The sequence below is a fragment of the Delphinus delphis genome, chromosome 12 (genome assembly GCF_949987515.2).
Source record: "Delphinus delphis chromosome 12, mDelDel1.2, whole genome shotgun sequence".
Classification (NCBI taxonomy): domain Eukaryota; kingdom Metazoa; phylum Chordata; class Mammalia; order Artiodactyla; family Delphinidae; genus Delphinus; species Delphinus delphis.
The window spans coordinates 50,548,699-50,576,630 of record NC_082694.2 but is presented as its reverse complement, the minus strand read 5'-3'; the positions used below and the strand labels follow the sequence as shown (position 1 = coordinate 50,576,630).

The 27,932-nt window shown below is 43.5% G+C and overlaps 1 protein-coding gene across 1 annotated transcript in view; it reads right to left on the bottom strand.

Moving 5' to 3' along the window:
• LHCGR (luteinizing hormone/choriogonadotropin receptor) overlaps positions 1 to 27,932 on the bottom strand; it is a 63,228-nt gene that overhangs the window by 10,770 nt on the left and 24,526 nt on the right. The window contains exons 5-10 of the mRNA XM_060027582.1: positions 26,133 to 26,207; positions 25,967 to 26,044; positions 15,582 to 15,650; positions 10,396 to 10,470; positions 6,523 to 6,708; positions 3,157 to 3,237 (exon numbers count right to left, since the gene is read on the bottom strand). Of these exons, the coding sequence (XP_059883565.1) occupies positions 3,157 to 3,237; positions 6,523 to 6,708; positions 10,396 to 10,470; positions 15,582 to 15,650; positions 25,967 to 26,044; positions 26,133 to 26,207 (564 nt within the window). The remainder of the gene's footprint in view (positions 1 to 3,156; positions 3,238 to 6,522; positions 6,709 to 10,395; positions 10,471 to 15,581; positions 15,651 to 25,966; positions 26,045 to 26,132; positions 26,208 to 27,932) is intronic.

The window sequence follows — 27,932 nt, the reverse complement described above, 5'->3', positions numbered from 1 at the left end:
CAAAGGTACCAGAAGGAAAGAAATCATAAAGATCAGATCAGAAATAAATGAAAAAGAAATGAAGGAAATGATAGCAAAGATCAATAAAAGTAAAATCTGGTTCCTTGAGAAGATAAACAAAATTGATAAACCATTAGCCAGACTCATGAAGAAAAAAAGGGAGAAGACTCAAATCAATAGAATTAGAAGTGAAAAAGGAGAAGTAGCAACTGACACTGCAGAAATACAAAGGATCATGAGAGATTACTACAAGCAACTATATGCCAATAAAATGGACAGCCTGGAAGAAATGGACAAATTCTTAGGAAAGCACAACCTTCCGAGACTGAACCAAGAAGAAATAGAAAATATAAACAGACCAATCACAAGCAGTGGAGTTGATACTGTGATTAATAATTTTCAAACAAACAAAAGCCCAGGACCAGATGGCTTCACAGGCAAATTCTATCAAACATTTAGAGAAGAGCTAACACCTATCCTTCTCAAACTCTTCCAAAATACAGCAGAGGGAGGAACACTCCTAAACTCATTCTACTAGGCCACCATCACCCTGATACCAAAACCAGACAAAGATGTCACAAAAAAAGAAAACTACAGGCCAATATCACTGATGAACATAGATGCAAAAATCCTCAACAAAATACTAGCACACAGAATCCAACAGCACATTAAAAGCATCATACACCATGATCCAGAGGGGTTTATCCCAGGAATGTAGGGATTCTTCAATATACGCAAATCAATCAATGTGATACACCATATAAACATATTGAAGGAGAAAAACCATATGATCAAATTGAAGGAGCAAAACCATATGATCATCTCAATAGATACAGAAAAAGCTTTTTACAAAATTCAACACCCATTTATGATAAAAACTCTCCAGAAAGTAGGCATAGAGGGAACTTACCTCAACGTAATAAAGCCCATATATGACAAACCCACAGCCAACATCGTTCTCAATGGTGAAAAACTGAAACCATTTCCACTAAGATCAGGAACAAGATAAGGTTGCCCACTCTCACCACTAGTATTCAACATAGTTTTGGAAGTTTTAGCCACAGCAATCAGAGAGGAAAAAGAAATAAAAGGAATCCAAATAGGAAAAGAAGAAGTAAAGCTGTCCAAATAGGAAAAGAAGAAATAAAACTTTTCAAAATAGGAAAAGAAGTAAAACTGTCATTGCAGATGACATGATACTATACATAGAGAATCCTGAAGATGCTACCAGAAAACTACTAGAGCTAATCAATGAATTTGGTAACGTATCATGATACAAAATTAATGTACAGAAATCTCTTGCATTCCACTGCCAATTACCACTGCAACAAAAAGAATAAAATACCTAGCAATAAACCTATCAAACTACGAATGACATTTTTCACAGAAGTAGAACAAAAAATTTTACAATTTGTATGGAAACACAAAAGACCACGAATAGCCAAAGCAATCTTGAGAAAGAGAAATGGAGCTGGAGGAATCAGGCTCCCTGACTTCAGACTATACTACAAAGCTATAGTAACCAAGACCATATGGTAGTGGCACAAAAACAGAAATATAGAACAGGATATGGAACAGGATAGAAAGCCCAGAGATAAAATCACACAGATATGGTCACCTTATCTTTGATAAAGGAGGCAAGAATATACAATGGAGAAAAGACAGCCTCTTCGATAAGTGGTGCTGGGAAAACTGGACAGGTACACGTACAAGAATGAAATTAGAACACTTCCTACACCATACACAAAAATAAGCTCAAAGTGGATTAAAGACCTAAATGTACGGCCAGACACTATAAAACTCTTAGAGGAAAACATAGTCACAGCACTCTATGTCATAAATCACAGCAAGATCCTTTTTGACCCACCTCCTAGAGAAATGGAAATAAAAACAAAAATAAACCAACGGGACCTAATGAAACTTAAAAGCTTTTGTACAGCAAGGCAAACCATAAACAAGACGAAAAGGCAACCCTCAGAATGGGAGAAAATATTTGCAAACAAAGCAACTGACAAAGGATTAATCTCCAAGATATACAAGCAGCTCATGCAGCTCAATATCAAAAAAACAAACTACCCAATCCAAAAATGAGCCGGAGACCTAAATCAACATTTCTCCAACAAAGACATACAGATTGCCAACTAACACATGAAAGGATGCTCAACATCACTAATCATTAGAGAAATGAAAATCAAAACTACAATGAGGTATCACCTCATACCAGTCAGCATGGCCATCATCAAAAAATCTACAAATAATAAATGCTGAAGAGGGTGTGGAGAAAAGCGAACCCTCTTGCACTGTTGGTGGGAATGTAAATTGATACAGCCACTATGCAGAACAGTATAGAGGTTCCTTTAAAAACTAAAAATAGGACTATCATATGACCCCGCCATCCCACTACTGGGAATATACCCTGAGAAAACCATAATTCAAAAAGAGTCATGTACCACAATGTTCATTGTAGCTCTATTTACAATAGCCAGGACATGGAAGCACCCTAAGTGTCCATCGACAGATGAATGGATAGAGAAGATGTGGCACTTATGTACACTGGAATATTACTCCGCCAGAAAGGGAAACGAAACTGAGTTATTTGTAGTGAGGTGGATGGACCTAGAGACTGTCATACAGAGTGAAGTAAGTTGGAAAGAGAAAAATGAATACCGTATGCGTGTTAGCACGCATTCCATATATATGGAATCTAAAAAAAAAAAAGGTTCTGAAGAGCATAGGGGCAGGACAGGAATAGAGACACAGAGGTAGAGAATGGACTTGAGGACACGGGGAGGGGGAAGGGTAAGCTGGGTCGAAGTGAGAGAGTGGCATGGACATATATACACTACCAAATGTAAAATAGATAGCTAGTGGGAAGCAGTCACGTAGCACAGAGAGATCAGCTCGGTGTTTTGTGACCACCTAGAAGGGTGGGATAGGGAGGGTGGGAGGGAGATGTAAGAGGGAGAGGATATGGAGATATATGTATACATATAGCTGATTCACTTTGTTATGCAGCAGAAACTAACACACCATTGTAAAGCAATTATACCCCAATAAAATGTTATATATAAAAAAGAAATCTTTGGCACTGATAATAATAAGATGCACGCAGAATGAGACATGGCTTCCCGAGTTTCTTTGCATGCAAATACTTACAGTGTTTCATTATTTGGTCTCCTTGCTGTGCTTTCACATTGTTTGGAAAAGTTTTTAAAAATGGAAAGTGAAAAATTCTGCCTGAAAGAGGTAAAAACAAACAACCACAGTTGAGCTTTTGGTTTTTAAACTAAACCTGATCATGTCTATTTATGCTTTGTTCATCCAAATTCTCTACCTATTACATCAGCCTCGTGTTCTGCACCATTGTCCTATCTGAAACGCTTCCTGGGAGAGAGTAAAGGCTTCTGAATTATCATTAGCATGCTTCCAGCTTAGATAAGATGCTTTTGAATGCTAAGTTTTTTGTGTGGGCTCTAGAGATGAAAAAAACTTAAATGTATCACATTGAATCATGGATTTTTCAATGCTCATTTAAAGCTATCTTCGTGGTGTATTAAGGTTTGCTCCTCACTGCTCTCCTCACCACACCGGCCTCGATGAACAAATAACCATTCAGAATTCATGGCTTTGAATTATAACTAGGAATGTCTTTTGTAAAGATTTGAAGATTCTGGACCTGACATTATGATGTGAATTTTCTGCTTTTTTGGATTATGTGCAGAAATATAATGTGGTTGCTCCCTATTCATTCATGTTTCCCTCTAAGAAGTTTAGCCTATGGAAAGGGGCAAATGTCAAGAAATTAAAGGAAGGCTGTACTTATATTATTCCTAAGATGAAACCAAAAGGAGGCACAAAGGAAAACTGGGTGAAGCAATAGCGGGAAGGAGAGCGGGCTGTGCGAACCTCAACCTTTCCTGAGGAGGAAGGAGAAATGAGGCAATACAGAATGCATACGTCTACGTATTATTCTTCTCCAGTATTAACAAGACAGTTCCTTGTAGGAATGACTTTGTGTAAAAGCAGGAAGGTGGAGAATATATAAGAACTATCTGAGCTTCTGGACTCACTTTCAAAAATCAGTCAGCTTGTTATTTTGCATGAGAGATAGAGAGAGGGAGCGAGAGGGAGAGATTGTGTGTGTGTTTGATGCTGGCTCTGTAGCTGACACTTAGAGACACTCTGTGTGAACCAATCTACAGTTAACAGGAAATGTGGTTGTTCTTGGCCTTCAGATAATAGCACTGGGTTCTGTCTACTGTATCTTTTTTGAAATTTTAATCATAGATACCAAGGAGAGTTTGGGGGCCATCTGCCTAGGCAGCTGCGTGCGTTATCCACACAGCAGCTGCAGGGCAGAGGGGTGACCCAGAGTTTGCACAAACAGTCCACTGACCCAGCTTCAGGCTCTCCATCCTCGCTAACATCCAAGGTTTCTAGCTTTAGAGATAGAGAGGGAGTCAGTTGAAGCTTGTAATTCCAATCAAGACAACCTCTGTGTGACTGCATTCCCATCTCACTTTGATACTGGCCCACGATTGCATAATGCTGTTTTTTTTTTTTTTAAACCCGGAGGTTGTAGTCTCTTTCATCTACTGAAATAGAAAACCCCTGAACTAAAGTTTTAACATGTCAGTGACTTCAGAAGTGATGTGACCTCTTTGCCACAAAAGTGGAGGTGACCAGAATCAGCTTTATCATAAACCGGCATCTGTATCCTCTGTTTTAGTTGTTCTCTCACCAGCTTTGCTCACTTCCAGCCCATCCTCCACCTTGCTGCCAGAGTGATACTTTACAAAAGCAAATCTGAGTAATTCTGTTTTGAATTCTTCAGTGGTTCCCCGTCCTCTAAACAACTTGGCCTGGTACTCAGAGCCCGTCATAGCCTGCTTCTCCCTGGTCTCCTCTCCTCACTCATCCTCCTCCACGTAACCATAAGTCTTCTTGTTTTAGTTTTTCTGAATGACTTTCATCCCACTGTCTCTTGCCTTTGTGCCTTCACACAAGCTATTCCATCTTCTTGGTATGCTTTTCCCCACACGTGTCTGACTAACTCCTGTCTGTTCTTCAGGGCTCAGCAGAAGTCACTTCCTCAGGAAGCCTTCCATAAGCCCTGCTGCCATTTAGAAATTCTCCCTCTGTTCTCCCAGAGTACTCTGTTCTGTTCTCAGCTCTATCATAACATTTGCTTTATTGGACCTAAATATTGGCTGTCATGTGTGTTGTCCCCAAACAGCTGCCTGTGACTCTGATGGTTGGGATGAGCTCTTACTCATCTTTGTATCTTCAGACTTTTGCGTAGTGTTTGGAACACCGTGAGTACTCAGTTAATATTCTTTGAAGCTCAGTTAATAGTGCATAGCTCTCTGAGTACAGCGAGTGGTCTGTCTGCTTGGTTACCTCAAAAGCTTCAGGTAGAACTGCACCTACCTACGCAAGGCACAAAGTAGGTGTATGATGATAACACGTGCTGGTTGATTAATTATAAATAGGTTGATTCTAAGACAGTGGCATTCTAGTGTCCCTCTCTTAGTGCCTCATCTAATTAATTGATTGAGAATACCTGCTTAGGCTGTATAATATCCTTTTAGGGTGACGTTTTTCCAACTGTGAGTTGTGACCCATTAGTGGGTCATGAAAACAATAAGTAAATCAAGACTAGCGTTAAAAGCAAAAAACATGAAATAAAATAGACAAGAGAATATCAGTGTATCACATGTAAAACAGTTAAGTAGTGCTTTGTTTTATTTCAGTTACATGTGTCGTGTTTACTGGGTTGCAATGTAAAAAAAGTATTTCTTAGTATGCATTTCAGTGAGAAAGAAAAAAAGTCCGGAGAACAGTGCTTTAAGGAAAGAATGAAATCCTTCACACCCTGCCATCCCATTCTGGATTGAAGTGAATTACTTGAATCAGTAAGATGTCCCTCACTGATCGCAAACCAGCCAGGAGCTTGTGCCTTTTCTGTCCCCACACTAAGCTAGTCCTTACGGGGCTAGGAATCTGTTCTGTAATGGAAGATAGTCTTCTGTTGGGAGAGAAATAGCTTGAAAAAACAAGAAAAAAACCAAACACTGGAAACCTTCTATAGTGTTTTCTTTTTTTTTTAACTAAGGATTAAGACATTAGGTAAAAATCACCCCACTGAGCCTACTTCCTCCACTTCTTCAGAAATGATGCTCTCTGATAAGGATTAGGGCTAGTTGATCTTTGAGATACCAGTTTTGTACTCCATTTTGCAACTGCAGTTATAGTCTGATTTAAGGCTAGAGTTTTGAATTAGCTAAGAATAAGCTATGAGGGTCTTCTAGCTGCAGGCTGAATCGACTGTTTGGAGTCAGTTTTCAGGAGGAAACAGGACAGTTCATTTTCTTCTGGTCTATCTGAAAGTGACCCCATGACTATGGAGCTGGTCTAGAAGGCAGGGAGTGAAGGGGCAGGGGGCCATCGACCCGCTGACTATTTTCGAATCTGAGTTTCTGCCACAGCTTGGCAGGCTTTACCGTTTGTTTTTTTACTCACTCTTTTGTTGGCACGTTTCTAAAAGCACAGCAGTGGCTGGGGTAGGTCAGCGTGGCGTCCAGGAGGTTGGTAAGTGTTTCTCTTGAGGGCAGTCTTTTCAGAGAATAGGATGATGTGGCAATTAGCGTCTGAATGGACTCCAGCCCGTAGCTGGGCAGGGCCTGCAGTTTAGTGGAAGAAATATCCCTGAAAAGTAAAACGGAGAAAGGTTTATCGATTGATTTACTTAACATGTATGATTCATAGAATGAAACTTCCTCTCAACAATAGTATCCTAGGTTCTGAGGAATCTTTTCTCCATCTCGCTTTCTCCCTCATTCTCCATTTCAGTTAGTCTCATTAACATCTGAATTCAAAAAAGCTACGTGGTCTCTTTCCTGATAGGCACCCCATTATTCTTTTCAAGGCTGAGTATGACTCCTCGTACCTGTCATACATTCGTTAGCATTCTCTCTCTCCCCTCTGCTGCTTCCTTTCTCCCCCTCTCTCCCTCCCTCTACCTCTCTCCACTTAGCAGAAGTGAAAGAACTACTTTGCTTTAAGAGAGAGCAGGCACGTGCAGTGACATCAGCTTTTGTGCTCTACTCCAGGGAGAAATATTTAGGGCTTCAGATGCCTCGGTCTTTGATCGATCAAGTTCTGCAGGGTAGGTTTTCGTGAAGCACAGGCTAGTTCCGCTATTCAGAGCCACTGTGTGGCCTTAGCCACCCTCTACCTTCTCTAAAGGCAAGCTGGGTTCATCAGTCCAAAGCAAGCAAACGCTCGGCCATGCAAGCAAAACTGTGTGGAAAGCTCGGGTTTTTCACACAAGGTCCTGAATGCCTCAGCTTTTCTAGACTCGAGGCAATGCCCAAGAAAACTCCAAATAAATTAAGTGTGAGGAGGAAGAGTCAGTGGGAATTTAAAAATTCTGCCTATCTTCTAAGTGGCTGCTGCCATGAAAGTTTTCCAGGAGCACAGCCCCCTGCAGCAAACTGACCCAATACTTAGTGCCCATCTCATGGGAGGGGCTCAGTAGGGGATTGATGGACAGATGAACTTGACAACGTGGCATGATGACTAGTGTAGGCCCTTGGTGGAATAATCAAGGTGGCAGAATTTGCCTCGGGGGCTGCAGACTCATTGCTTTTGTGTCCTTATTGATTTACGTAACCAGTGTTCTCATTCTGCTTTACAGAGTTATTATCTTAGATGTATTAGGGATTGACCACATGATTCTTTGCAGGCCTGGTGATTTTTTTTTTTTTTGGTGGGGGTAAAATATTTTAAATTAAGATTCTAGAAATGGCAAAGTCTCATTACAAAGGAGTGAATCTCTGATGATTGATTTTCAGTTTCAGTGAGAGACTCATGGGGGAAATATTTTGGGGGTGTGGAAGGAAGGACCACTTCTAGATATCACTTAAACCCTAAGGGTATAATGAGAATAGTTATTTGGAGAGTAAGAGACCTAGGTCTGGTCCCACTGTTCTGGAAAAGTCAGTGTAGATGCCTCCGGGCTCACAGTCATTTCTAAGCAGGCAGACCAAGCAGGTTTTCAAGCAAAAACTGTCGTGCAGGGCGTCTTATGATCATACTCACTCGTTCTTCTGCCTGACCAAAGGCAACTCTCCTTAGCTATTCAGTGCCCAAGTAGGTGACCAGTTTGCTATAAGAACTCTGCCTATAGGGTGTGCTAGACTGGAGAGTATTCAAGCAATGTGTAAGATTCTGAGTCTGGTGTACTTTGAATATGAGACATAACAGACAGGGACCCCTAGGGTAGGATGGCAGAAGCTGAGAGACAGCAGAAAAAACAGTAGGCAGGAAGCACGAGGAGGTGGAAGCCATGAGTAAGTAGAAATCATGACGTCGTGTGGAGAAGAGAGAGGAGTTAGGATGGATGATGGCAGAAGTTAGGAAGTGGAGAAGGTCAGGAGTTTTACTGGTGGGAATTAGGATGTAGAGAGAATCAGGGGTTGACGGCTGCAGGAAATAAGTAGACAGAGTCAGAATGGGTAGTGACAGGAGTTGATAGTGGCAAGAGCTAGGAGCTAGACGAAGTCAGGAGTTGATAGTGGCAGAAGTAGGCGGTAGACAGAGTCGGGAGTTGATAGAGAGGAGGTAGGAAGTAGATGCTCAGGAGATGACAGTGGCAGGAGCTAAGAAGTAGAGTTCAGTGGGCTGTAGAAATTAGACAGAATCATGACTGGATACAGGCAGGAGCTAGGGTATAAAGAATACCTGGGTCAGTTCATTCCTCCCCCTGATCAAAACCCTAAAGCCCCCTCACCTCACTCAGAGAACAGGCAAAATGCTTATAAAAGCCACAAGCCTCATAACCTGGCTTTCGCCACCTCTCGTCCTCCTGTTCTAGGCCCCTCCTCCTGGCTCACTCTGCCACATTGGCCTCCTGCTTAGTTCCCTGCACCTGCAATGCTCTTCCTACCGATACCCACACAACTTGCCCCCTCACTTCTTTCAGGTATTTGCTTAAATAACACTTGTTCAGGACAGTCTTACCTGACCATCCTCCTTAAAATGCTAGCTCCCTCCCTAGAACTCCTTTTGCCCAGCCACCTGAAGTTTTCTCCTCCACGGCCATCTGGAATACTACATGTTTTCTTTACTCATTTGATCCTTGTCTGTCTTCCCCACTCTATGAAGGCAGAGACGTTTGTCTTTTCTTCTTCTCTGCTGCTTCCCTGATGTCTAATCCAGTGCCTGGCACATGGTGTGGACTTACAGTTACTGGATAAATCAGTGAATGAATGGATAAACAAACAAATGAACTGGGTTACACTGCTCACTATCTTTCTAGTACTGTTCTCATTTTAAAGTCACGTGCCTGTTTATCACTTTGCCTGTTTATTGTTCTTTCCCCTCCATGGCTCTAATCTCTTTATGAGCAGGTCCCGGAGCTGGCCACTGTCCCTGCAGCTTGGTGCCTGGTAAACAGGACGTGTTCCACCCACACTTGTTGAAGGCACGAGTGATAGCATGCCAGGGGTAGGGACTAATGGGCCGGCATCTCTGTGGCGAAGGTGACGAGGCCACTGCTGTCACTGCTGCAGAGTTTCTGGAGGCCTGTTGCGTTGCTCCCTGAAGCCTGACCGCAGCTGCAGTTGTTTCCTACAGGATGTTTCCGGCTTCCTAAGGCCTTGTCAGGAGACTAATGGTTCAGTTTCCTGCTCCTCTTCATTTTCCCCTGTGTCCTTATGCTCAGCTCCCATTAACTGAGGGCACTTGCCTCTGCTCCTTGCATCCTGAGGGAGCCTGACGCATAGCAGCTCACACAGCCTTAATTCCCACGAGGGGATGCCAGGGGACACCACGCCCCCCTGCCAGCACATTAGGAGGCCCTCCGTGTTTGATGTTGGTTGAACCGTGTCTCCCCCAAATTCACATGTTGAAGTCCTAACCCCCAGTACAGCAGAATGTGACCTGAATTGGAAATAGGGTCTTTACAGAGGTGATCAAGTTAAAATGAGATCGTTAAGATGGACCCTAATCCAGTATGACTGGTATCCTTACAAAAAGAGGGAAATTTGGAGACAGACAGACAGACAGACACACAGAGCACCCTGTGAAGACTGGACTTATGCTGCCACCACCAGGAGGAACTACAGGCCTGGAACAGGTCCTGCCCTCGCAGCCCTCAGGAGGAGCCAGCCTTGCCCATACCCTCATTTCAGACTTCTAGCCTCTAGAACTGCAAGACAAGACATTCCTATTGTTTCAACCCCCGAGTTGGTGGTGCTTTGTTACCATAACCCTTGCACGTGCAGAGACTGGTTCCCCGCAAAGCAGGCTGGGAACCATGTGGCTGGACACCCTGAGCGGGCCTGCTGGGCTGCAGCGGGTGGGGAGGGTGTGCAGCAGTACTGTACTCACAAGATGCTAGGCCCGGTGGCCCCCCGGAAGGCGCCATCGTGTATCTTCTCCAGGTGCGCGTTTTCCTTTAGCTCCCTGTGGGGAAGGACAGTGTCCTCAGTGGAGTTTGCAGCTCATGTGTAAACAGTCATAGCTGTGCGCATGCACGGTGAGAGCAGCCTGTGGGCATGGTGCTCGGGGGTCGAGGGGACAAGGCGGGGCTGTAGGTAAAATGAGAAAAAGATGTTCTTGTCCTGGGAGAAATTGTGAAATCGCTGGTGTGCTTGGCTCTGCCTTTCCTCTGCGATTTTCCCCTCACTCAGTGGAACCCTTTGTCCTACAACTTAAAGTTCTCCCTACTTCCGTCCTGGAGTTGTGCACGTTTACTACCAGGCAGCTGGGCAGGGAAGAAAATGCTGCTCCCGTGTTCAAGGCTGAAGGGTGGAAGTGCAGCCCACTCTGCATCAGGCCGTCATGACCTTGGAGGGCTCAATGTTTGTTCATAGTAATAGACTGAAGTTTGCAAATTCTTTACTTAAAAGAAAAGTAGGGTCCATTCAAAGCTAGCCCCTTTCATCATGTTAATTGGACTCTTTCTTTCAGCTGTGCATTTCTCAGGGGGTTAGAAAGGGGAGGAAGGACAGCCTGTATAGAAAATTCCCCCTACCCCGGGTGCCCCATGGGTCTGTGCCCTGTGCCTGATCGTTGCCAGGTGTGTGTATTGTAGAAACAAAAGGGTTGAAGGCCACTGCTGTTCAGGAAGCCAAAATCTGCAATGGGAGTAACGACCTGAGGGCTTCTGTTCCCTAAGCTCAGGACAGCTCAGGGTGAACTGCTCAGGACCAGCTGAGCCTAGCCCCGCTGAGCAGCTCCCATCTGGGCCCCGACGCTGGTGTCTCCAAGGACAGGCCCCTCTCTGGGTGGACAAGGAAGCCGGGAGAGGAGTCCCTGGGCCCAGACTTGTCAGCTTACTTTTGATTGCTTTCTTCCTACGAGAGAAGGGTGGCGTCTCAAAGAGCATTCTGGAAAACGCTGGACAGTGGGCACAGTGTACATCCATTGCTGGCGTGATGATTTTGAGCATAGGACATGATTCTTCTGCACCACTGTTACAGTGGCAAAACAAATACACCAACACCCGCTGCCCCCTCCCTTGCAGGATCCTCAGTAATTACCTGGTTCATCTCATAGCTTTACATCTTCTTCATCATCTTTCTGCAAGTCTCCACATCACGCCTGTCATTTAAAAACTGTAAAAGCCCCTGCATCTCACTCCCTCGGTGCCTGCCTTCCACAAGCTTCTACTAAGCGTTTTCCTCGGAAAGCCTCGGCCCTTTCATCACAATGCACCCGTCAGTCTCACATCGTCCCATCCCCTGGGTGTATTTCCATTTTCAAGGAGATGAGGTTGTCAGAGTCAATTGCTGTTTAAAATCTAAATCAAGAGAAAAATTCCTTCCCAAACCTCCATGGCTCTTCTTCCTGATTTGATTTGTTTTAATTATGTTCAGTTATGGTCATAAATCATTGAAACCGGGCTCTGTGAGCAAATAATCCTCATGTCAGCCAGGTCAAATTAATTGTTCAAATTTCAGGACAGCATTTCTCATGTTTTATTAAAACTCAGATCTTTTTGTATAATGATAACTCTGTATTATGTAACTTGGTCAAAAATAAATCCAAAAGTTATCTACCACAGTTTCCTGGGGGTCGCTTTTGGGAACTCTCCCGAGTGGCATGGCCTTCTAGGTGTGAGAAGGATAGGAAGGATGACCTTTTGAAGTACAGTGGGAGAACTCCCAAACTCCAGCCAAGGCTTCCCTGATGGGGGTGCTCCGGGAATGGTAGGGCTGGGCTCTCGGACCCCTGGAGGTGTCTGAGGGTAACCTTCTGAAGCTGCTCCTCTCCATCCTGTCTTAGTAAGTAACATATTTGAGAACTTTGTAGGGCTGTGGTGTCATTGTTCTGAACAACTTTGGACAGGCCTTTATATGAGGAAGGTGTCAGAAATGGGGCTGGACATGCCCATAGTTTGAAACTTTTGCCTGATGGTTTTGAAAACTACTCCCTCTGCCCTGCTCAACCCTTCAATGGGTCTGCTCGCTCTTGGAAGAGAATTCAGACTCCTTCTCACCGCCCCTCAGTCCTGATGACTTGCTCCTGCTGCATCTCCAGCTTAATCTCATCCAGTGTTCCCTTTGCCGATGACCCTTAAGCCGCATTGGCCTCCTCTCAATTCTTGGAGTTTATCAACTTCTTTTCTTGCCCACCTCAGGACCTTTGCACATGCTGCTCCCTCTTTCTGTAATGCGCTTTGTCTGATGATTGCCAGTGCGGACTCCTTGTCATCCTTTAGGCTCAGCCTAAATATCATACCCTTGGTGAGGCTGTCCCTGAGCACCTAACCTAGAGTCAGTCTGCCCCTGGTACTCTCTCAGATCTCAGGGAAGGTTATTTCCTTCACAGTATGTATCACTACCTGCAATAATTTCATTTATTTACTTGCCTTTTCCCTGTCTCTTCAGCTAGTACAGAAACTTCATTAGGGCAGGGACTGTTTCAACTGTACCATTGTAGACACAGCACTTAACGTAGTGACTAATGTATTGGTGATGCTTAATAAGGGTGTGTTGAATGAATAAATGAATGGAATTAACTTGTGTTCTTGGCAAACTGATTTGTGTTCTCGGCTTCCTCTTTCTGGCGACGGTGAGGTATGGGGAATACATACTAATGGGACTTTGGGGCTTTTCTAAGTCCACACCTATTCTGGCGCCTCTAAAGCCGTTGAGACACTGCTGACCAAGGACCTCCCACCTTACGCTCTGCTTTCCCTGACCTCCCAAAGATGTACTCTGCTGAGTAGCCTCTCACCTCTGCTTTTGCTCTGGCTTCTTTTCCTTATCTCTTGTTTCCCCCCAATTTTATATTCAGTCCTCTTACTTTTCCTCCTTGTGCAGGTGACCTCAGCCACAAAGAACTTCACCCATCCCCTCTCCTCAGGTAATTCTGACTTCTGTGTCCCTAGCCCTGGCCTGCCGCTTCCAGCCCTCTGTCCTCCCTGCTAACCCGTGAGCCAACCTTCTTTAAGCACCCCTCTCACACTTCCTATCCCAGGACTTTAAACGGCTTATTCTCTACAGAAGAGAGTCCAAATTGTTTACTCTAGCATCTGAGGCCCTTCCTGCTTTGTCTCTAACCCACATCTAGGACTTTCTAAAAGGTACCGTTTTCTGGTCTTTGAGCACATCCCATGCATCCTCCTCTGGGCTGTTCTTCTTGTCCTCTGACCGGAGTGCATTTTCCTTCCATCTTTGCCTGTCCAAGTTAGGCTCAGCTCAAAATCTACATCTCTCATGAGGCTTTCTCTAATTTCCTTCTCTTCTGCCTTTGAAATCTCAGAGGACTTCACCTCTCTCAGGCCAGGCACCATATTTTGCCTTCTGTTTTAGTAACTACGTAGTGTACAGTTTATATACCATTTGGAGATGTTTCTTCCTAGGCTGTAAGCTCCTGCAGGGCAAACACCAGGGCTTCTGCATCTTCATTTCCCCTCAAAATATAGCACGTTCCTTCAGACACAGCTGATGCTTGGCAAACACTTTGAGTGAGTAACAGAATGAGGCATCTGAGAGGACTGTGCCAGGAGAGGATAAGCCTCTGATTTTAATTTGGCAGAAACAGACTCGATTGGCCAGAGCGAACCCTGCGTTGAATTCAAATCAACAAGAAAATGAGGGAAAATCCACTCCATGGTAGGAAGGACAACTGTTTAAAAAGCTACCATTCCTTGAGCACTTAGTATGTGCCAGACCTGTGCTAACTGCATAAAAATACAATCTTATTTAATGATCATTCATTCACAATTAACTGTATAATGTAACAAATAATAAATGAGCACGTACTCTATGCCAGGCACCGTGCTAAGTACTGAGGATGCAAAACAGACCTTTGCATTTTGGTGGCGGTATCCTCAAAACAAGCCTATCAGCAGCTCCATTTTATGGATGAAGACACTGTGGTTTAGATTGGTTGAGTAACTTGCTCAGGGTCAAGGTGATAAATAAATAATGGGATTGGAGTTTGAGTCCCAGTTAGTGACTGTTAGATCCATTCTCTTCTCCACCAAGCTATATAACATGGTATCCATATAGTAGGGTCTTTGGTTACTATTTGTAGTAAAAATAAATAGTATATTGTATAGACAGGCTACTTAACTTCAGACCGGCGGCATCAGCATCTCCTGGGAGTTTGTTAAAATTTCAAATTCTCGGGCCCTACCCTAGACCCACTGAATTAAAATGTCTGGGAGTGGGGCTCAGGAACCTGTGTTTTAGCAGTCTCCATGTGGTTCTTATGTGTGTTATTTGAGAAGCACTGGTGTGGACCATGGTTTATACATATGGCTTATTTATTATTAGAAGCCTTTTCATTTGTTTGTTTCCCTTAACTTTGGCTTTAGTTGAGCCTTTCGTGTGCCGTTAGGTTTTACTGTACACAGGTGTATGCTGATTGTCACCTTACCCGGTACCTGTCACGGTTCAAGCAGCCTCCACCCTGGCCCTGCGAGCTTTGTGAATGAGCCCCTTTTTTAGGAAAGGAGCCATAGAAAGAAAGGTTGAGAACAGTGAAGGGAGCAGTAGGGATGCTTCTCTAAAGTTGAAGGCTGTTAACACTGGGGACTGGGGTCGGATGTGGTGAAAATGCAGGGCTCCCTCACCTTGTGGAATGTGAACTCCTTACTCCCCCCTGTGTCCCCCCCCACCCCACCCGCAGCAGTAAGGAGATGGGCTTCTGTGTGGGCCTGTTGTGGCTGAATCGGCTGGTAAATGGCATTATCCGATTTCTCTGCAGTGGGGCCGGGAGGAAGAATTTCTTCACTGAAATCACGCTGCCTCTAACACACCATCGACCCGAGCGAGGGGACTAGAGAGGGAGGCTGTGAGGTGGGGGAGCCTAGAGTAGGGTGTTGAATATTTCAGCAAACTGTCAACTTCAATGTATGCAGGCTGCATCTATCTTCGATATCAGGGTGCTCTGCGGTTTCCAGCCAGCCAGTTGCCTAGTAACATGCGTACCACACTGAGGACCAGCCACTTGAAAGTTTATTTTTGTCCTGAGTTAGTTGCTGAAGATTGAATGTGATGTGGTAGCCAGAGTAATATTTCATTTTTATTCATGAGCTGGGGAAATAAGCACATACTTACAGGGAAATCAGCGTTGTCCCATTGAATGCATGACTTTGTATTTCTTCAAATCCATTTCCATATAGTTTTCTAAGGAGGGAGGAGAGAGGTTTTAGGAGCGAAAGAAACACAGTTTGGAATCACACATTCTTCCTCCTGTGACATTTATTACTAGGAAAATTACTGGCATTTACAATATGTAGCTCTGTCTCTCTAACGTCTTAGATCCTCGGGGCCTGCTGAGATGAGACTGTGTTCTTGCTCTAGCTGGCTTCCACCTCGACCACCAGCACCACCACTAACTTGTTAAGTGTTTATTAAGTGCCAGGTATTGATCAACCATTCTACATATTTATGATTTCATCCTCATGGTCACTTCCATTGCTCTGGTCAGAAACCTAAGCCTTCATGTTGTTGTGTAGCTTGCTTACGGTCAGAGAAAACAGTGGCAGAACTGGAATGTGAGGCTAGAGCTGTCTAACACTCCAGTCTTGTGTCTGGCTCTACAGGCCAGTCTGGGCATGTGGGCTTTCCGGGTCGCCGAAAGCTGAGGGCAGAAGAAGGCTCCAGTACTGAGCGAGTGTTTCTTTTTCTTGGATGAGTCTGTGGTTTTGCTGATGCCACATTTTGTTCCACAACCAAGATTTCAATGTCTGTAAACAGTTCTTGAAGTATCCACTATTAGTGGATAGTGAAATCAATTTAGTTGGGTACAATCAGCCTTAAAAAAAATGAAATAGAACAGAATGGAACAAAATGGAAAATGTTAGAGTATGTTGCAGGTAATCGGGGTAGTACTCTTTCTGAAGTTTTGTTCCACCATGTTTGAATGTTATGTACATGTAAGTATATGTATACATATATACGTATAAGTCTGCCCAGAACAAGACATAGGAGACTCCTTAGAACACAGATGCTGGGAAACGTTAGAAGCAGAAAAGAGCTTGGAGAGGAGCAAGCGGCAACCCTTCATTTGACAGAGAAGGAAAGAGGCTCAGAGAAGAAAGTGACTTGTCTAAAGTTCACAATAGGTGGAAATGAGACCAGAACACACTGTGACTGGGGCTACTTCCAGCACATCAGTTTTGCTGGGTGATTTGACTCGTCTTCCCTGAGACAGCCACACGGCCCCTCTTCCTCCTCCTGCAGAGCTATGTTTGATGTCATGTTCTCGGCGTGGGCTTTCCTGGCCACCCTATTTAAACTGCCCCCCCAGCATTCTCTGTCTCCCTTCTCTGATTTGCTTTATTAGCATCTGACCCATGATTATATTACTGTCTGCCTCCCCGGCAGAATGTAACCTTTATGAGAGCAAGGATTCAAACTGTTCTGTTCATTGCAGAATCCCCTGCGTGTAGGACAGTGCCTGGCGCCTGGGAGGATTACAGTAAATATATGTTAAATGAATTGGATGAACAAATGGTTATATATAAGGTGAATTTCTCACTGTAAACCATGGCCAAGCAAGTTTGAAAGCCACAGTCTCAAATAGAAATATTTGTGTAAGTTCTTTATGAACAATGCTGTGAGACTCAAGTGAGAAAGGGCTGTGGTGTGATATAAAATTGAGCCGCGCATCTGGCCAGGTGCTAGCTTCCCGTTACAGGGCAGCTGCACGCCCATGTCAGGGACAGGTTGGGGGTGACATGAGAAACAGTTTAGACACAGTCTCCACCTACTCCTGCAGGTGGCTGCTGTCCACAGGGTTTCTCTAGCCTTTGTTAAATAAAACAAGCGTGGGATTTAATTTCATTGTATGTGTATGTGTGTAGTGTGGAGGTGCGTAATATGTATCTATATAGTGTGTGTTTGTGTGTGTGTGTGTGTGTGTGTGTGTGTGTGTGTGTGTTTGGGGGGGCGTCTCTTTCCATCAACACACCTGAGACAAACCAGCATATAAATAAGTATAGTTGGGACTCAGTGTTGAAGCTTGACACTTGAACACTGAAATTCAGAAGATATAGAGACTACAAAATAATTGAGTTCAAAGAGAGCAGGGGAGCATAGTTAATTCGTTTTGTTAAACCCCCAGATCTCTCATAATGCTTGCTACCTAACACGAGTTCAGTCAACAGGCTGGGGGGAGCGGTGGCCTTGCCCTTCCACGGGAGGAAGAGCCTTGTCTGGCTTTCCCTGCTCCCATGGGCTTCCTTCTGGAATTCTTCTGAGTTTACAGCTTCACACACGAGCTCCTCACTATATTGTGTAATGGATTATTGGATGCCATTTTTCAATCGTTTTCTGTCCCCGTCTATATTGTAGAATCCGAGGAGATTGGTATTTGGTTTATCTCTGTTGTCTTGTGGCATTACACACAACTTTCACACAATCCCACTAGAATTCTCTTTTTATTTTACACTTAGAATATTGTCCTTTGGCAGTCTCTTGTCATTTTGGGGATTGAATTCCTTTGCAGTAATCTCTTTTAGATGAAGAAATCATACCTGTCTTTTCTCTGGACTCCTTTGAAACTGGATTTCTTAGAGTCTAGGCCAGTGTCTGTCAAATCATTCTCCTCCATCCACTGAATAGGAATCATCTGGAACTGCTGGCCACAAATGCAGATGCAGACCTACTGACCAGGTGCACTGCAGACCTACGGAATCAGAACCTGGCCGTGGTATCCAGGAAAGTGCACTTTTATAACAAGCTCTCCCAGTGAGCTTCGGGCGTGCCACTTTGGGACCTTGCCCTAGGGTATATCCTAGGATGGTGCAGCTCTCATTATTTCCATAGCGCAAATCAGATGGTCTGCTGGACAGAATTGAGTCCAGACTCTGGTCCCCTTACTGCTTTCTCTACCTTCTTAGTGGTGGAACTACATGTGTAGAAAAACTAGCCCCTACCGTGCTTTTAGCAAAGCAAGCTGCCAGCACTTGTCTGGATGCCAGTTCCTCATCACTGGTGTGTGATACCCTGATCCTACTTTTGACACATATTAGGATTTTAGGCTTGGCTCTTTTGGTGGGGCTTACAATGCCATTGCTCTAAGTGCAGCCTCACAGTTAAGTCTGCAAGCCCTGAACCCAACTGCCTGGGCTTGGATCCCAGCTCTACTACCTATGAACTGAGTTACTTTGGGCAGTTTACTTAACCTATCTGTGTCTCAATTTGGTAATCTGAAAACAGAGATGATAATAATAGTCTTGACCTCAAAAGGCTGTTGTGAGGATTAAAACAGTAAACATACACTGAGTACTTAGAAATAGGTTCTGGAACAAAGTAAATGCTTCCTGTGTTGCTCCTATGATTCTTCTTCTTCTTATACTTAACAGTGGCTTCCAGCTGTCTGGCCAGAACAGAGAGAAAGATCTCCCTTTCCATGCTCTGGACAGCGTGTCATGAAATACAGTGACCTGTCTAATTGAACTGTCATTCTCCTCTATTGAGGTAGGGGCCTTTCTTCTCCCGGGTAGAGCAGGTCAATTCAGTGGCCTGGGCTGCCCCGAATGTGCGCATTCTCCGGGGGCCCTCAACCACCTTTGGTCTGTGCTGGCACCATTGACATTTTTGTATTTGGACATTTTTTATGTCTTAAAAAAAAATTTTTTTTTTATAGCTTGGGTTCTGCTTCTTTCAACTTTCCAAAGAAAATGGCTCACCATTTCCTTTTCAGCCACTGCTCTTTGGCTCTGTTCTTAACATTTGCAGACAATAGAATGTGCTGCCTTGTTTTGATTAAAAGAGTGGCTTCCTTACTTTGGAGAAATTACAGATGTGAGTGGGAAACCTCATGCTGTCAGGGCTGCACAATGCTTTAAATGCCCTTTAAAACATCTGGAGAGTCACTTCACATAGCTTTTTTCTAAAACATCGTGGTGTCAGAATTAAATGAGGAGGGCTTCCTTTGCTTTGAGGATGCTGTCACAGGCATAGAAATGAATTTTTCTCTCTCCTCCATTATAATAGCTGCACCTTACTTTAAAGCAGTGTCTACATTCTCTATTCAAGTGTCAGAAATTCTGACTCAAACAGAGAGAATAGCACCTTTTTATTCAAAATAAGATTCGGGCTTTAGAACTCAATCACATATGACACTCTAATTCTGAATACTGCCTTGTAGCAAACTCCAAATATTCCTGGGGCTTTAAAAGCGTTTCTGGGGTTATATTAGCAGTCTTAGACATTCTGCCATAGTTCCCACTTGATCATGTAGCCACCTAGTTTTTGGATGATTTCAAAGAAGAAAGCCTAATTTAGGTTTACAGATCCTTGGGGTCTCACAAAGTGACCCCATTGAATGGGGAGGTACCTCACGCCTTAGGATCTGGGGTCTTCCCATGTCTTTGCTGAGGACACAGAAGACATATAAGATCCATGTCCTTGAGAGGCTCATAATCTCAATAGGTGAAAACATGAAGTAATGAAAGAATAATACAAGCCAGTAGACATTCCTTGTGAGCACGTGTGGTACACAGAAATGAGAAGTCTTGGAGAAGTCCTCCTGGGTTGGAGAAGTCAGAGAGGCTGCATGGTGGAGCTGAGACTTGAGTCAGACCTTGCAGAATTAGGAATATTTGTTACTGAAGGGGAAAGCATACTAGTTTAGAAAATATGCCACGTGGTAGTATATCTATAAGCAAATTTTTATCAAATGACTATATAAACACCATCCTAAAGCAGAGGGATCCTATCCTATCCATCACCGCTTTCTTCATGCAGTACTTTGCTGAAGTCCTTTTATATCTGAATGATTCCTCATGTATGAAGACACTTCTCTAGTGGATACCCTGGCAGTCATTGTATGGGTAACTGTCTCTGGTCACTACTATATGCTGCCATGACCCTACTTTTGGATGTTCATCAGAATTCCCCCATTTCTGTGGGGCTCACAGTCTCTATAGCAAGGGATTCCTCTCTCTGATATGAGCATGCCTCTTGCTTTTCAGCAGTACTGAGTTTTTTTCTGTTTCCCTCCACCACAGCCAAGTTCATGTCAACTTACCACATGCAACAATAAAAAGGTGACAGGTATCTAAAATCATGATGACAGCAATGCAGTATAATATATTGAATAAAGTTTTAGAAAAATCCCTGTTTCATAGTGATGCTTAAAAAGAGAGCAAGACACTATGGAGAACAGTATGGAGGTTCCTTAAAAAACTAAGAATAGAACTACCATACAACCCAGCAATCCCACTACTGGGCATATACCCTGAGAAAACCATAATTCAAAAAGAGTCATGCACCACAATGTTCATTGCAGCACTATTTACAATAGCCAGGACATGGAAGCAACCTAAGTGTCCATCGACAGATGAATGGATAAAGAAGATGTGGCACATATATACAATGGAATATTACTCAGCCATAAAAATAAACGAAATTGCGTTATTTGTAGTGAGGTGGATGGACCTAGAGACTGTCATACAGAGTGAAGCAAGTCAGAAAGAGAAAATACCGCATGCTAACACATATATATGGAATCTAAAAAAAAAAAATGCTTCTGAAGAACCTAGGGGTAGGACAGGAATAAAGACACAGACATACAGAATGGACTTGAGGACAGAGGGAGGGGGACGGGGTAAGCTGGGACGAAGTGAGAGAGTGGCATGGACTTATATATACTACCAAATATTAAATAGATAGCTAGTGGGAAGCAGCCGCATAGCACAGGGAGATCAGCTCAGTGCTTTGTGACCACCTAGAGGGGTGGGATAGGGATGGTGAGAGGGAGACACAAGAGGGAGGGGATATGGGGATATATGTATATGTATAGCTGATTCACTTTGTTATAAAGCAGAAACTAACACACCGTTGTAAAGCAATTATACTCCAATAAAGAATTTAGAAAAAAAGAGAGAGCAAGAGAGAAAGAGAGGAAAAGGAAAAAGAAGCAAACCTCTTTTATACAGAAGAGGGCTGGCTGGTAAATGTAGAGGAGTGATAAGTTTAAAACTATCATTTTGTAGCTCTCTATATAATAACTCAATAATGAACAGATGCTGAAACCATTGGGTGAAAGGCTGTTGGCCAACTCGATAGTCACATGAACTCAGAGTATCCCACAATAGTTTACTTATTTATGACAAAGGGAAAAATGTGCCCTTACAATGAAGAGGTCTGGCAATCACCACCTTAACCAGATGGCCAAGGAGTGGCACAACATGACACAATGGGCCTCCTGGTTTGATGCAGTGGGAGACGTATAACCTCCCCTTTGCAGTATTCTTGCAGAAATGTTGACCTGAATCTAATCAGGACAATGCAGTCAGATGAGTCCAGACAACTGGCCTGGGCCCTCAAAGGAATTAGTGTCATACAGAACAGAGGAAGGCAGGGGCGCAGTTCTCAGGAGGGGGGGATGGGAGGTAAGGTTGGGAGGACAAAGGCGCATAACAGTAAAAATGCAGTGTATAAACTTTGAATTCTGACTTTAAAAACATCTATAAAAGACATTTTCATTTGAATATAGACTGTAGGTTGGATGATGTCATTAAATCCATGCTGATTTTCTTAGGTGTAACGGTGTTGTAATGTAGAATGTTTCTGTTTAAGGAGATACATGCTGAAGAATTTAGGTAGGAAGTGTCATGATGCCTATAGACTTCTTCTGGATGGTTTGGCAAGAGGGAAATGTGTTGTATGTACTTAGCTATCTAGAGATGGAGTGGGTGTGCTAAGCTGTTAATAGTAGGTGAAACTCGGTAAGGTGTACAGGGCTACTCATCGTGCAGTTCTTTCCACTTGTCAGTGGAAAGACAAATGGATTCCATTTGTCGGTTAAAATTTTCAAAATAAAAAATGTTTATAAAGAGACGATGACACACGATGTTTTCATGATGGTCTGAAATAACTGGCTTCCTGAATATGAGCTTTTAAGTGGTGGCACAGTGTAGCTGACACAATGTAATTGAATTTGCACAAGGAGGTATTAATAATCCCACTGGAGAGACAGAGGCAGAGGTCTGTTGCCGTGGTGTGACTCGACTAAGGCTGGTTAGACTCAGAGCCAGGACTGGAAGCCAGGCTTTCTCCTTCAGCGCCCAATAGCCTCTCCACTGCGGCTCGTCACAGGTGTAGCTCGGAGTCTTGTCTTCCTTTGCCAGGTCACCCTTCTCCGAAGGGTCTTAGAGAATTAATTGCTGTGATCTTTCCTTCTCTGTGTGGAGTTCAGACGTGAATCAAGGTTGACTCCTTTTTGAGACTGGTGTGATAAGTCATCTAGAATATTTGAAAGGTGGTGCAGCCAGACCCTGCGCATTCAGGGGGGAACATTTCAAGGTAGCCTCCTGAGGGGATTTAATGAAAAGCCAAACTGGCTAGGAAGGGACCTAACAGCATAACGCATAGCTTTAGCATTAGCCCCACTGAGCTTCTCGAGCATCAAGTGCAGTGTTTTGTTTTCATTAAATGAGCTCACAGTTGGTAAAGATCTGGGTGGAGGGAGGACAGGAAAGGTTCCATGAAAACCAAAATCTCAAATACTACTAATAATGAAAAGAGAAGGCTTGCTTTCATTATTTTCTAATTAGAGAGTTGAACTTTATAGCTCAGGAAATAAGGCTTTCCTCTTTGAATGTAATACCCTTTTCCAACGGGGTGCTTCACATGGCCCTTCACTTACAGACGGGCCCATTCAGCTGAGAACAGGTGCCAAGCAAATGACTAATCACTTCCTTCCAGACGAAGGGCCAAGCGTGAGGAGGCGCTGGAGGCACGATGCCAATGCACGCTCCCAATGCACGCTCTCTGGGAGAGATGGAGCTGCAGTCCTCATTAACTTCAGAGGTGGGGCAGTGATGCCCTGCCGGTAGGCACTGTTCTTCTTAAAATCATAACGAAAATAAGTTAATGGCCCCTAATAAAACCACTGTGCAGCTCTCGTGTACCAATGCTGAAATGTGATGTGTGAGAAGAAATCTCTAGTCGTCCCTTGGCGTCGGTGGGGTGGCCCCGTCTTGTGAGCTCATAGGCCCCTATGGGTTATCTCAACATTCATTTTCTTATTGGTCCTCTTCCACATCTTCCGCTCTTTCATTCTTATTCCACTCCACCCCCATTGCTGTGCATGTATCTGGGAGGAGTACCTATTGGTTCCTGCTTATTTTTAGATTTAGGTGAAAATCAAAGGGAGTACTGGATATTTGTGATCTTTGAATTAAAGTCTACTCTACTGAGTGGTTTCTTCTCAATACTTTTTCAGGGTTATTTCTAAGCCTTTAGCCCCTTATCCCTGCATTTAAAACCCTCTGCAATCCAGTGTCTCCTCCACCCCTGCCATTTATCTAAATGTATTTTCCATTCCTTAAGCAGGATGTTTACTCCCAATAAGTATGCCTCATCCCATTTTCCTCCTTCCCACAGCCATGCTTTCGCTCATGTCCACTTGGAATATTCATTCCCCTTTTCTCGGTATGTGGTATCACAAAGTGGGTAAGACCATGACTCTGGAGCCAAGACTGTCTGAGTCTAAAGCTTGACCTTGGCCAAATTACTTAAATTCTCAGTGCCTTGGTTTCCTCAACTAAAAGTGGGGCTGATAGTTCCTACCTCATAGGGTTGCTGCGGGACTAAAATGAGTTTAAAAAAGTACTTTAAAACAGTGTCAGTGCTATATGAATATTAGCTGCTTTTATCACTTTTACTCATACAAACGTTACTGATTCTACAAGGTCTAACTCAAGTCTGCAGCCTCTCCGATTCTCCAGCCCAAGAGGACTTCTCCAATACTTCTCATTTCCGTGTACCACACACTCACAGTGAATGTCTAGTGGCTTGTATTATTCTTTCCTTCTTTCATGTTTTCCCCCATTGAGATTATGAGCTTCTCAAAGCCATGGATCTTATATGTCTTTTGTGTCCTCAATAAAGACGTGGAAAGACCCCAAATCCTAAAGCGTGAGGTACCTCCCGACTCAGTGTTTGCTCTGTAAATGCCCTGTTTCTGACAGGGGACATGATGAATGAGTAGTTCCAGATCCATATACAATAGTGAGTCAGAAACACTTTGTAAACAGCTGGAAGAGCTACAGTACATGAGGGAAATGGAGGAGTAGAAAGACTGTAGAGAAGTTTGTCTAGGGTCTAGTCTCGTTTCTGGTGTTCAAGAGTTTTAAGTTAAGAATTTGAGTTATTTTGAAACTATTTGTGGTTGCTGCTCTGTATTCTTTTGATTGCAACACTCTGAGTCAATGCTGTATTGGCCACAGCTTTGTAACATGACACTTGCATGTGTTGAACTACACCTACACAAAGTAAAAGTACTATTCAAATGCAGTGTACCGTTGCTACCAATTTCTAGAATCCACTGTAGAGAAGAGAGTCCTCTGAGATGGTCACTTCTCTTGTTTCACAACTACCTCCTCATCTCAGGGTCACCCAATGCACGCTCTGTCTTTCTTTAAGGACATTTAAGCTCATTTATGGCCTCATCACAGATCCTGCCATGGGCTGTAACCAAAGCAGAATGAGTGAGAGGATGTGGATGTGGGGAGCAGGGTTGAACACTTGTCACTGGGCTTTGGACATAAATGAGACATGGTACCCAGGATGCTGCCTCTGAATGGTGGGGCAAAGGAAGGTGCCCCATGTAAAGACGGCAGGGATCCCAGGGGAAGGAAGCCAGGCAGGTGTACAGTGAAGAGAATGAGTTGGGTTATCTTAGTATGATGCCCCTTGAACTTTAACGTGCATGTGAATCACTTGGAATCTTATGAAAATGCAGATTCTGAGTCCGTAGGTCTGGGATGGGCCTGAGAGTCTGCATTTCTAACCAACTCTCAGAAGATGCTGTAGATGCTTGTCCATGGACCATACTTTTAGTAGCAAGGCCTTAGGAAAGAGCGTGAAAGGGATAGGCCTGTGAGCCTGATAACCTGAGAAGTGACTGCCAGATAAAAAGACATTATTTTCAGGTATTAAAGGATTTAGGGAATGGGCATCGATGGTGTCCCTTCAGAAGCAAAGTGAGCAGGTTCTAAGGGGAGGGTGAAAAATGAGAGAGAGAGAGAGAGAGAGAGAGAGAGAGAGCGAGCGAGCAAGCAGGGTCCATTGATCAACTACTCTACCTACTTGGAGAATATCCTTTCACTCTTCTCAGTTGAAACTTGAAATTTCTATGCTCTCTTTTAACCAGGGCAGCGACTCCCCCCCAGGCTGTCTCTTCTTAGCTTCAAAGCAGTCCACTGATGTAGTGAATAATTTCATCAGTTGGAAATTTGGTCACTGGAAATCCTCAGGGCCCATTTGATTAATTTTGAACTTAATGGGTTGGTTGATTGTCATGTGAACATGTGACCTAGCTGCCATCCCACACAACTCCTCTCACCCTTGGCATTTTAAGTCAAAAAGAATGTCACCAGAGAGTTAGGAACATGGTAAAAGATGAGAAAGAGCCCACCTCAAGCTAGAAGTGGGAATGGCAGGAACTGTATGGGAGGGCGTGAATCTGCCAGTTTACTCACAGTGTTATGGATTCGTTATTCATCCCTTGAAAAGCATTTCCTGGTACCGTGGTTATGTGTAAGTTATCACAAATTTCCCTTGAGGAATGAAATGAGAAATATTTACTTTCCAAATTTCAGATGCAAATAGGAAACTGTTATGCATAGCAATCAGCCTGGTACTTACAGAATGAAATTAAATTCAGAGGAGAAGATCTTCGTAACATCTGGAAGCTTTCGGATGCCGGTGTTACAGATGCTCCTGTGGTTTGGGGCAGGGTGGGAATGTGGGCAGAGTGAGTAAAAGTGATCGTTATTAAGGAATAAAGATAAAAGCGGTAGAAAGGCACTTTGTAATACAATTTTCACATTAAATTTAAAAACATGGAGTTTGGCTTTATCAGTAACACTTCTAGCTGCTGAAGGTCATCAGAATTTAAAAGCCCCTAACACTGTGGGGGTAGTTACTCTAATGGCTCCTACTTAGAGATCTAGGAGATGCGACTAAACTTTTAAGTCTTTTTCATTTACATCTGTAAATATTTCCAGCCTGTCTTTTTACTATTGCATCAATTGCATTTTTGTATTGTATTGCGTTCCATTTCCTTTTGCTAACTAGTTTATTCCGTGCTCTTGATGGTTCCAGAAAGCATCTCACTACTTTAGAACAGGTTTTAACTCAAACACTTCAGGAGGATTAATCTCCATGTGAGAAATCCATTTCCTCATTATTAACAATCTCCCTTTATTTAGCTACCTTGCGATTCAGGGAGTTCTTCCTTGTATCTCACTGAGATCATTAAACATTCTTTGGGTTATTGGAGCTACTCAGGACTCCTCTTCTTTTCCTCCCACCTTTTATTTAGCCTTCAAAGAGGAGAGAGGCTTCAGTGATAGGTTAAACTGAAGGATATTTTATTACACAAGAATGGGAATGGAGTCCAGGCATCTGGATCTCCCCCCAATCGCGTTTTAAATTCACCAGTCATGGACACTGGACAACTGAAATGAGCTGCCCGGCACTCTGGTGACAATGAAAGGAAGTCATCTTTCTCTCTGGGCTCACTCTGGTTCTCTTCCTTACCTGTTACCCCAGATCACACAATCCTTGCCCTGTCTGTGGCTGGTGAAGGCAGTGTGGGCTTGGACTGCAGTGTGTACCGGGGTTGGGGGAATATTGCTTTTTAGGGGTGAAATGCTATTTAATAAAGACAATGATTCTTCGACAACAAGGGGCTGCAGTGGTCAAGTTTGGTTCTCGGATTTTCTTATGTTTTTCCAAAGGAGTTGATGCTGCAGATACTTATGTGTCCCATAGACCCCTTGGAGGTCTGGAAAAGCAGAACACTTGGGTTAGGAATCATCATCCAGTGTTAGAGCTGCCGAAGGAGCTACACTCGTGCCCATCCCCCAGGGCAGGACTGCTTGCATGTTGTGGAACACTAGAGAGGTGTCTGCCTCTCCTCTTTTTTTTTTTTTTTCCAGCTGGTAGGGGTTGTGGACTTTGCATCCTCTAGAGATTTTATGAAATTTAATTCATCAGGAAGAAGAGAGAATGGACATCTGTGTTAGAGGGTTAAATGTTCATTTTTTTCTGTGTGAATGAGTGATTACTTGATGTATGAGAAGATCCATGGTGATTAATTTATAGATTTGTATCAAGTTTCAGGAATTCTGGTTTTGCTGGCAAGGCAATGAATCTGCTGGGCTACAGTGGTACTTATAGTTCTAACTAGTGGACTTAATAAGTTTTAATGGGAAATAGAAAATAATGATTTCGCTTATATGGCACAGTGCCTACCTCAAAGTAATGCTTTAAGTTTTCACTGAACGAATGAATGAACACATGAGAGAAAGGAGATCAGTAATTTTCAACCAGGGATGGGGATCAAATCAGAGTTGCCTCTTCCACTTTCACCTATGCTCTCTCTACCTCAACACCTCACCTTAGAGATGCCGATTTACGCTTTTGAAAGTGTCCTGACCT